At 35.6% G+C, this 12,064-nt stretch overlaps 1 protein-coding gene across 2 annotated transcripts in view; it reads right to left on the bottom strand.

Annotated features, from left to right (window-relative positions):
• Positions 1-8: 8 nt before the first annotated feature.
• The window catches only part of LOC128683098 (dendritic arbor reduction protein 1-like), a 63,014-nt gene continuing 50,958 nt past the window's right edge, over positions 9-12,064 (bottom strand). For both annotated transcript variants that reach the window (XM_053768347.1, XM_053768348.1), the window contains exons 3-8: positions 10,222-10,656; positions 8,762-8,866; positions 7,710-7,875; positions 6,476-6,535; positions 5,980-6,218; positions 9-5,846 (exon numbers count right to left, since the gene is read on the bottom strand). In XM_053768347.1, the coding sequence (XP_053624322.1) occupies positions 6,028-6,218; positions 6,476-6,535; positions 7,710-7,875; positions 8,762-8,866; positions 10,222-10,656 (957 nt within the window). In that variant the 3' untranslated portion in view covers positions 9-5,846; positions 5,980-6,027. The remainder of the gene's footprint in view (positions 5,847-5,979; positions 6,219-6,475; positions 6,536-7,709; positions 7,876-8,761; positions 8,867-10,221; positions 10,657-12,064) is intronic.

Below are 12,064 nucleotides of genomic sequence, written 5' to 3'. Positions count from 1 at the left end.
AGCCAATATACATGTGACTAAATTTAATTTGTTCTCAAATGTGAAAGTTGCAATATAACATAAGTATATATAATAGTCATGTTCATATTAGTAGTTTACAATGCCTTTAGATATGTAGATATGTATTTGTGCAACCTCACCGATGCCGCCTTGAGAAGTTCCGGATTAGGCACTTTAAACCACTCTCGCGAGAACAGTCCGTAGGTAAGTACCTGTACCTACCTATCCATAGACTATATATAGAATACATTGGAACATATTCAAAGCTCGTGTGCGCTTACGCATTTTATCAGATAATACTTTCAATTCTTTCTACCAATTCTCGATATTCAGGTTACACAGTGAAGTTGCATTTTAATTTTCTGATATTTCGGTAAATTTATAGAGTAAAAATATTTATATTCAGAATTAGTGCATGTGTAATTGATGCATTCAATTAATTTGTACTAATTCCGGTTCCGGTAATGTTTAATTTAGAAATATTTTTCCTAGCTCTCATGGAATGGGAAACTAACACACCGGGAAGCGCGAAAAAGCTATATATTGTTTCCATTGTAATATAACATAGAAGTGTCACTACCGGAACACTAGTAAAGAGAGTATAGACGGGTATACGCCTGGCCTTAAATAAGGTGTAAACATCTCATTTGATCGGCGTAAACCCAGTTCTGTGTGTGTGCATGTAACCTCTTAGGGCACAAGATTTGACATAGAGTTCACATAAGATTCTAGTCGTTGGTAGTCAACCGCGCTGAAACTTGTCTATCGTCCCGCCATCTTGTTCACGGTCTACCTCGACGCCTGCGTCATATAAGTTTCAGCGCGGTCAGTAACAAACAGCTCTAGACAGAAATCTATGAAAGACAAAAGTGGAGGCAAACGCTCCTTTTGACTTTCATAAGTTTATTTTGTCTTCCAGCAGAGGGACACAAAACAAGCTACAAAAATGTACTTAAAGTCTGGAAGTGAATCATGATTGAAACTGCAAGTATAATTTTAAAACCTAAATGTTTAAAAAGTTAAAGGTATTCCATGATATTGACATAGATGATAGATGATAGATGTTGAAACTACTACTAGGTAGTAATTTTATTGTAGTTTCAAGCAGTTGTTAAACATAACAAAATCATATAAGTGATTGCTAGGCCTAAGAACATAAGAAGGTAGTAAAACTTATCATCATGTAAACAAAAATAAAATCTATGACATTGCAATAATAACACAAAATGTTAGTAAATCACACTTCTGGCAACTCCTAATATTACAATAAACACGTAAGTCATAGCTATTTCATCAAAATATATATCTCATGTTTTTACCTACACTTAAACTATACAAAAAATATAGGTACACAGTAAGTAAAATGTATAAAAAGAATTTATAAAATTGTCATTGGTAATAAATTATTTGTGACTTAGTCAACATACTTAACCAGGTACTAGAGTACCATTATGTAAAATTAAAATACTACAAACAATAATAAAATTAAAAATGAAACAATAAGTACGTACAAGGAATAAGCAAGAGCTGAAAATGAGGTACAATACAATACGATCCATAAACATGAGCTTGCGGACAGGACTTCGAGACGGTGTAACCCTTTATCAATGGTTTAACCAAAGAAAATCTGCTAAGAAATGGAACCAATAACTAACTAAAAACTAAAGTTGAATACAACTTTTCAATTTCCAAATTACAACTTGCAATATAATTCAAGTCCTTTCACAGCTGGAGACGTGGACCGTATCGGTACATGATTTTATACAAAGGCGCTTATGACTAAGGTCTCTTCATAAGACTAATTAATAAAATATGGCATCTACAGACACGATATGGCAATTGCTCAGCTTTACGAACCTTAATCGCTCGGCACATCCTCTGCAGCTGAAGTATGTGATACCTAATTATAACAATAATTTGTTCAGATTGCGCTAAACGTCGATAGAGTATTTGATAACGAATTGTATCTCGGCAATAGATTTTAATTTTATTTATTAATATTGAATGAATAAGAGAGAACTGCTAAGGAAAAGTGTCTCTTGTTCAGATGTTCAAGAAAACGAATCAACAAAAAGAATCAACTGTTTTTTATTGAACTAATAAAAAAAAAAAACAAATGAGACACGATCGTACTTAGGTATCGACAGTTTAGTTATTTATTGTCTGTGGTATTTCTATAGTGTTCTCTAGCGTTCTGTATTTTAACAACGGAAGTCGCTCGATATCGACTATCATGTATATACAGACTTCAGCTGTCGATTTGTGTTTAATCGGATAGCATAAGACAGCTTATTAGCCTATGTTTTTAAATAGTTCAATAATTAACAAAATAATTATAATAATTTATTATTGCAGTGTGGTATCTAGTTACCTTATATGTAGTTTATTTATATTTATTTTTAAAAACACTCTCTTGATGATATTTTACTTAAAATAGCTTTATTTCATATTTTCGTGATATTATAGATAAGTTTCCTGCGCTTTATTCATGAAATTTGTCTTTGGCTAAATGCTCTCTGAGTAACATTTCAACAGACGTTTCTCACATACTGAACAAATCGTTGATCAATATTTTAACATTAATTTTAAAATTTATTATTATATATTTTATTTTAGGTAGATGTAATATATGTACCTATTTATATATATTATTGATAGGACTTGGGTACCGATATGTTAAAAATTTGGTCTGTCGATTATCATTTTAAAAGGATGTGCCGCCATTCAGTCAAACCTAATAAAATACGTTGAATCTAGCATTCATAAATATTTTGGCTTAAACACATTACTTCTCAATAAAAATTACACAAGTAAATTCAAGTAAGTACTTTCACAACTAAATGCAAGAGAGAGTGGCAAGATCGAGTACACTAAACGAATCTACTCGCTACGTCCCATAACGTTGTTGATTCCAGTGTATTTCCAACTATATTCCTACATAAGTACTTAGATTGTGACTGCCACTAATAGAAGCCAAGCAGACGAAAATACTACTGCTCATTTGTATAAATGTATTGTTTAAAACTACATGGTCTGGATATGCAGGACCGGTCTTGATAGGTATTTTATTAATACAAATGTCCAGTATACTGTCATGCATTAAGTAAATGGGAAAATATCATTAACGGCATTCATAGAAGTTGAAGACTTTTTGTTGTAGGTTCTTAAGTAGGTAATTCAGTATTCAAAATTGAGTACCAACTTAATGTTGATGGAAAACACTGGAAGTATAATTTCAACCGCTTCTCAAAGTGAAGAGATTTATAGCAGAAACGCTAGCTTACTGTTTAATTACTTTTTATGGTTTAAAAAGTAATTAAACAGTAAGAATCCAGCATCAGATTATATCTGCAGATATTTTAGGTAATTTTGAAATTTGGATTTAGGTAACATGAACCTCCATATTTCGTCCATTACCTTTTTGATTGCCAGCTTTTGGTAATAGATAAGACAATCTAACGCTGACTTTTGAGGTCAAACATAATTTAGAGGTTTACAGATTAAAAAATAAAAATAACACAAAACTTAAGCGTCATTTTACATAGCAAGGGAGCGTATGTAGCACGATACTAGTGACTATTTGTGATGGCAATGTGTTCTTACGTTCAAGTAGATATGATTATAATTATGCATTCAAGTAAAGCACGATTACATGCAATGTCACCTGAAATGATTTCCCCGGGGATATCAAGCAATTTGTCCTCTTTCGCGAGAACGGCAAGGTGCGACCTGCTTATGATAATTACATCCTAATTTTAATAGATACAATTGTATGAACTCGCAAGGCACTGTGGTGGAGCCATATTTGTTTCACTGGACGGAGGCAATAAGGCTGATTCGCATTTATTTTACTACTACAACATTTTGTAAGATAAAATTATTTTTAATTATGTAAATCTACAACAAATATACATTCAATACAATCGCATCATATTACATCAAAGCGTTTAGAATATACAAAGATCATTCTAAGCTTATGTATATGTATTGTGTTATTTCAGAATTAAACAACTGTAGTATATCGAGACTAGAAAGTGTATGTTTTGCGCTTGCGGACTAAACGACCTACAGGTCCGCTAGTGGAATCTTATATAGTTATAAGTTTATTTTTTATCAACATTATGGCTTACGAAAAAAGACGTGCACAATAAATTTAAAATTAATTTACAACAGCGCAGAGGTCGTAAGATCCGCACACAATACCTAGACTATAGACTAATCTATCGACTAACATTATCATAAATCAGTAATTACGGATAACTAATATCTTGGATATTCCTTGCTCTCATACCTAATTACTTATCAATAAATTAACTGATCATATTTAAAAATACTTAGAGCTTACGAGGGTACTGTGCTGACTTCAGGATACTATATTGTGAGCAATTGCAAATTACTTTTGTAACGTTACCCACGTCACGTTTACCGTTTACAAAATTGTTTTTACCGTATTTATCATACTCTTAGATATTACTGATTATTTGGGATAATAAATAAATTAATAACATGTGCACAGGACTTGAAGTAAATAATCAAATTGAAGAGAAATAAGTGGAAACACGTGGTATCTGATTCCATAAAGCGGTCTTCCTCTATTTCTGTATCTGGAAGACTGCGAACAAGATGGAGAGACGATCTAAGGGTCGGTCGCTTTTGCGCCAAAAATAAGACATACAAAAAATACGCAGCTTTTTTGCTAATAAAAAAATATTTTACTATTTGGTGTTGAATGTAAGTTTTAGCATCAGCCAATAATTTTAAGCGTTATACGATGTGGTTGATGAAAGAGTCTGTTAACTATTAATTCTTGGAAAGTAATTGCTGTTTCGCAAATTTATCCGATCGAATTTCGAACAAACACGAAAGTGAGAAATTGAATCATGAAATTTTAATGTGTTTATTCAGTGAGAGTGGCCTGCATCCGAGGTCACGCGGGGCCCGGGTCACGAGTGACGAGCCGTGAATACCAAACATGCATCAATATGGCATTTGGATATATAGGACACTGACATGCATGTGTTTGTGCACGTATCTCAGATATCACTTTTAAATGCACTTTACAATTTATATACTTGTCCTTGATACTTCAGTCCTGGCTGGGTTTCAATGTCTAGCATAATTCATAAATATCATTTTTGAAAACCATTTATGTGATTTTTTTAAATAGCAAAGGTCAGCAGAGTTCTCGTTTTTCTTATACTATTTGTGATAATGTACATAAATAATTTTATCAATTTATATATTAGATTGTATAGATGTATGATTACATAATAAGTAGATGTAAACGTTTCTGATCTAGCAGATTAAGGTAATATAATGAATAAAAATGAATAAAGCAATTTCCTTGGTAATGCTGTTCAATGTTGTAAGTACAGTATTTTCTTTTGGATTACATTTAAGATAGGTAATCTATTCTGTGCTATATGGCAGAGTATGAAATAATATCGTTCATCTACATACTTAAACATTCATAATACTTTCAAAATGGCATACAATACATATACCGAGCAATTGTGAAATGTATAAATATTTACAAAGCTAAACTGATTTAATATCATCGAAATTTAAATACATTTGTAATTTTTTTTATTGATATGAAATACGAAAATGAATAACAACGTCAGAGTGATTTGTTTTGAATTCACTAAAATTACTTATTCGATTAGATTCAAAGGTGAACTTAAATATTCAATCAGCGAGCGTGTCGGGTGTATAACTTGCAAACACAACCCGTTATGGTACGTCGCCGAGGCTCGGGGCCGAGGCGGTCACAGCACGCTGTAGAACGTGTCCATCAAGTTGGAGTCCAGATCACACTCCAGGAAGATGCTTTCACTGCATTCCTCCTGAAATAGGTAATATTTGCATGAAGAACTCTTCACACTGCAATGCACATAGCTGGTTGTGCAAGGAATCAGTTGTATTTAGATTTAATATGAAATTAGTTAAAAAATAAATGGATTAAAGTGACATATATACCTGAGTGGATTGAGACGCGGGCGGCTGCTCACCGCCCCTTCTTGCGTGTCATTTGGACGTTTTGGGCAAATGCCGCTTCATGTGTAGTGCAAGGTGGTCAGAGCGCGCGAACGAACGTTCGCACACCGCGCACTTGAACGGCTTCGCTCCGGTGTGTTTGCGGTAGTGGCGAGTCAACTCGTCTGATCGTGCGAATCGCCATTCGCACTCCGGCCACTGACACGTGTAAGGTTTTTCTCCTTTAGGATCAAAAATTATCATTTCAGACACTAATTTTCAGCAGACACTATAGGAGAAATATAAAAATTAACAAAGTAAAAATATAAATTCGCAAGCGCTTCAGTTGCTTAGCAATTACATTCGCGTTTGCTTTGTCTAATAAAAGTACTTAGTTTTATAACAAAACAAGACATTTTCGGTAATATACGCAGTGGATAACGATGGTTTTCCATCGCGTAAAACTGGACGATTAAAAGAGTATGAAAAATATATTTACCAGTGTGTATTCGCTGGTGAGCTTTGAGATGCGAGCTTTTTGTGTAGACTTTCGTACAGCCTGCGGACAAACAATTTTAAATCTTTTTGGATGGATATGTAAAGGGTGGCCAAATAATATATACACTTTAGTTTTGTAAATATATTCCATTAAATATAAAATATATCAAGTATTCCTTGTTAAATTTATAGTATTTAATGCCGGCACACCACCGCAGATGCGAACCCTTTTCATCGCGTTTTTCATACATTTCCTGCGTGATCTTAGTGACTGTGTGTCGAATATTTTGTTCATTGGCCTGTTACCATAGACACATTCCTTTAGATAGCCCCACAAAAAAGTCAGGCGACAATCAATGTCACCGTTTCTCTAAATTAATCGACCGGGAAACATTCTTTTTAATGTTTCGTAAAACGTGTTAATAATTAAAAAAACTTTGTTACGTCGTAAAAACATTCCATAATAAATTTGCCGTTTAGTTACACAAAGTAATTTTCATGCAACAACTGTCATATTTACTGCAAAAATAAAATGGCGGCCCAAAAAAAGTTGTATACTTTGGCCACCCTGTATTTATATATATATTGTTTTAGTGTTTCTGGAGTTATATACGCTAAACCAAACTATTATAAATAATAAACAAATATAAATGATATTTATATGTTAGCATCGGCTAACATATAAGTATCATTTATATTTGTAGTCTATTTTGAATTTATAATGACGCCATATCAGTAAGAATAAAGATTTTGGAGCTTTAGGACCAAGATATTGAAATGCTATAAAACCTAGAAATATTGACCACTCAATCAAATTTCGTTAAACTAAAAATTGGGCAATTAATTACCAAATTTACACATTGGTTAAAACCAAGCTAAAATCCAAATCAAAGCCAAATCTTTTTCGTAGCTTCGTAGCACTCTCGTAGCTGCATACAAAAGACAGCTACGGATTAGCTACAAAATGGGTCACTTTTTGGCGATTTGAAATAGTGATAAAACCTTTATTAGTAAATTGAAGTTAGTGTTTAGGTTTAGTTCTTTTCATACTAAATATGCATGGGTAGATCAAAAGGCAGGCATTCAGTTACGGTGTCATGTCAATAGTCATAATGCCACGTTTAAGTTAAGTTTACACTCAGTGATCACACTAGTCAGCACAACTATTGTTTTAAATAATTATTTAGCACATGGTTCTTTTCTATTGAATTATTTATTTTATGTAATAAAATTACCTATGAAGTCGCAGTGGTGTACTCTCCGTTTCTCCAGTTCAGGGTTGTTCCGCCGGTTGTACTTGCCCTGCGGGGGTGAGGCGAGCCTCGAGTGCGGGGCAGGGGTATGCATCGGTGGTTGCGCCTGCGCCGGCGGCTGTTGTCCCATGTGTAGGGTTTGCATGGGCTGTAAATGATAAATCGATTAGAATATATCAATTATGGACGTTAAAAGATTGCTTATAAGGTACCTATAAATATATGATGTCTTTAAGATATAAAATGTGAGTCATAAAGGTAAATGTTACAGCCCAGTGGACGAATATACAATGATTTATGTAATAATTTCAATGTGTCAAAAGTTACTTTACGGTAGTACTATTCATGGATTTAGTAAGTTCTTTACTATTATTATAAACTAAACTATAAACATTAGATGAAATAAATATACATCATAATAGGATGCATGGAATTAGTAGTTACTACGTACACGGAGTACCTACTAATTCCATGATAGGTTGTAATAAAGCGTAAAGCAGTGTCGGGTGAACAATGGGCGTATTTCTTTAGTATATTCTACATTTAAGTTTATTATAGGTGTTTTTAGGCTGCTTGAACTCTTAGCCTGAAGTTTTTATATATCATTTGGAACCATTTTAGGTTACAACTAATTCCATGGGCTAGACATATTTGTCTTTAATGCTTTTGTACCCACCAGCCAAACAAATCTGTCAAGTCGATTCTAAACAAATATTTTACGGTAAAATTAAGAGGCATGCGAGAGGTTACATTCTGTACTAGTCCAAAGTTCATTATGTTCTCGAATCCTCAGTCAGATATTCTCTTTCATATTTTCGCGTGTTTCCAGTTTCATTCGGGGTTATGACACCGTGAAGCCCGGGATTGGCAAACTGTTGAATATTCGCCTGTGATTTTACACCTAGTCCCTGCCTGACTTCAACGGTACTTGAGAATTCTAACATTTCGTACGACGAATGGTTATATTCTAGGGCAGAACCACACGCGTTATCTTCTGTTAGACACGGATGATTTAAATTTATTTTAAACCTCACCTGAGGATGATGATGCGGATGAGCAGCGGGGTGCGGTGGGATGTGGGGTGCCCTGAGCAAGGGCGGCGGGTGGTAGGGCGGCGGCGGCGTCCGGCGAGGCCCGCCCTGCAAACACATTGATTCTTGCTATGTGCTAAGTTACTGCCTGAAGGGCTGAACCGAGAGGCTATGTGTTGGGAAGAATGAATTGTAACCCTAGTAATTCCTATTTTGTGAGGCTATGTATGTATTCAGTATCCACTATCAACTATTTTGTACTTCAAAATACCTATTTTGTACCGCGTGTTTATAACTGCAAGAAAACTAAGCATGCTGGATATTGTGCTTATTTATTGACAACATTCCTTTAACATGAACCTACTTTGTGGTATACAGATACAGTATCACGCCTAAACTCTTTACGAGCTAGACAGAGTTGCGAAACTCGAAGAGTACTTAAGGTTGTTAGACCTTTGCTTTGGCGCACTATGTCGCCGTATGAGAAGAATCGGATAACACCAACTGTGACCATAACTTTTTACTCGTACGTTTGTCATTTTGGCTTAAAACACTGGAATTCACAAAAAAACATGGATTTAGTAAGTTCTTCGTTGTACGGAGTAACTACTAATTTCACGCAAAAAATTAATTCTTAGTGGAGGAGGAAGATGGTTTGTCTAAGCGCGCGTAGTTAGATTTATTTTATTTTCAATATTCTTATAAGGTTCCAATCCCATATTCATAGACAAATTCAAGAGAGACAATATATAGGAACGCAGAAATCACTATATATACAATATACCGACTATGATAAATCAGTCACTCTGGATGAAAATGCAGTGCCCAAGTACTGCACAGTAAATTAGGACATCTTTCGGTTAAGAAATATAATAAAAAAATTACGATTTTATTTACATGTTATTACATGCTACACTCTCACTTCAATCCATGGGGTTAGTAGGTACTCCGTACAACTAGTATCAACTAATTCCATGGTTTCAAGTTGTCGTGCTATGAATGTCAGTTTCAAATATTAAACTAGTCAAGTTTAAGAAGAAGAAAGAAGTTCATTTTGTTCAGTTCTTTACTATATATAAAACATTTTTATAGGTACCTAATTCAGTTAGTATCGGAAATAAATTCATCCATGACCTAGGTTGATGCGAATGGTAGGTAACATTATGTCGATTTCATACACATTTATGCGGGACGGTTTACCATATGGATAAACCGTGATATATGGTCGAACGCATTTGTTTGCATGAATCATAAACTGTTGGTTGTCTTTTCTTTTCAATGTCACCCTGAAGAAAAACATTATACATTATATTAATATACAATCGCCGAGCAGAAGATGGTACCATCATTCCGCAAGCATTCGCATAGCATTAAAATTAACGTGTCATGTAAATAAATAGTCAGTTTCGAAGAGCCCGATAAATCTGAAAAGAAAAACTTACTTGGGTAGTAAAGGTTTGTACCTGCATAGAATTTCCTGGACTTCCCTGATCGGACCCAGGGGGTGTCAACGGGGACATGTAGACGAGCCGTGAGGGCGCGTACTTTGCGAAGGAGGGGGGCGGCGGGTGTGGTGGGGGCTGCGGCTGCGCGTACGTCGGCGGCGCGCACAACCGTTCCGTCTTGATCTCCAGCGGGCTGAGCAGCGGCGTGGCGCAGCCCTCCAGCAGCGCCTCGTCCGCCTCCAGCTTGACGTGCGTTGTGCCCAGCGCTGCCAGCATGTTGGCGTTCTCCGGGTCGATGTTCCGAATTGAGGAGGCGATATCCTCCCAGAGGGCGGGCGCGGGGCGGAGGAAGGCATCGTCGCGGGAGGTGGTGCCGCCGTCGAACAGGTCCATGTGCGCGGGCGCGAGTGCCGCGCCCTCCTGCTTGCACAGCAATGTCTCTAGCTCAGACGTCTGGAAAAGAAAAAAATACTCAGGTATAGAGCCCGTTGCAAACTCGTTTCTTCTTTCGCACAATTACAATTTAACATTATGAAAATCCTGCTTAAATGCAAATCTTCCCTTCGAACGATTACAGCGTATCACGTAATTCCACGAGAAATTTATTATGCTAAGCCTTTGATCACAAAGACTCGGTCCCAGGGGCGAGAGCATTTCGAGCGGACAATGCAATTCATGGCTTTAAATTGACGTTCATGCATAATGGTGACGGTGGACAACCTCATGTTACTTTAAATAAAAACAAAATTTATACTTGAGTTGTCCCACTCAAATCAGGTTATAATATTCACCATTGGTGTGCCTTACTTACATACTTATATGTAAAACAATACCTATAATAAAAACTGATAAAATAACCAAACAACTCGAAGAGGAGTATAGAAATGACAAAACGTTAGTACTTATTATGAAAATGATTTGATGTATGTCAAATAAAAGTCAGGTCATATAAGTACATCAAAACTTTTGTTTCCTGAAGATCGGTCTGATGTTAGTGATAAATCTAAATGATACAATTAGTCAAATTGTCAAGATGAAGCCGGTGATATTGCGTGAATTCCAATAATGTACGTGGCACAGGCCCAGGCCGGCATTAGCATACAATGATATAAGGCGGCCCCACGCGCAGGTGACGACTGACAGACAGACACTGGCTTTCTTCAGACGATTTTACACTCATTATTATGGTATGCGTAGTCATCTTTGCCAACTTGGGTACATTTGCTCTTCCTTACCCCGGTAGATCCTTAATTCGTATTCGTATATGTTTGTAATAATAATAGAGGGGTGTTACAAGGTCTGTATAAGGTCCTGCCAACGGAAAGTGCATTTTCTTTTATAATTATAATACTATAATTAATCTATAATAAATTCATTTCACGTCAAAACGATGGAGATAGTTGGGAGGGTGGAAAAGGAGACAGATTTTTGCCACGGTCGAACTCGCGGAGTTGCAGCGAATTAAATTTGATGATTTTTAACTAATACGTTTGTTTATTTATGGTTTATTATCTCTTCATACTCTATCTACTCATTCAGTTTTAAGTAAGTACCTTTCAAGAAGCCACGGGTATAAGCTATGTAATGAATAAATAATTATCTTGTTTAATTTCGTGTCTTTTTTTGGAAAAGTTACTTTACCGTATTGAAATTGGAAATGGTTAAATCATTGTCGAGACGGTCGAGACATCGCCAGTATTCGTCCATTGTCGGACGCGTCGCGGTTTGCCTTTCTAATAACGCATATATTTAACACAGAAAGAGACGATTGATTTTGAATATGTTTTGAATATTTTATCACAATATTTGAATACGTCTCATAAATTCAGAGACTTTACACAAAAGAGAATAGGCAGTTTTG

Source organism: Plodia interpunctella, chromosome Z (genome assembly GCF_027563975.2).
Source record: "Plodia interpunctella isolate USDA-ARS_2022_Savannah chromosome Z, ilPloInte3.2, whole genome shotgun sequence".
NCBI classification, from domain to species: Eukaryota; Metazoa; Arthropoda; class Insecta; order Lepidoptera; family Pyralidae; genus Plodia; species Plodia interpunctella.
This window is presented reverse-complemented; position numbering and strand designations above follow the sequence as displayed.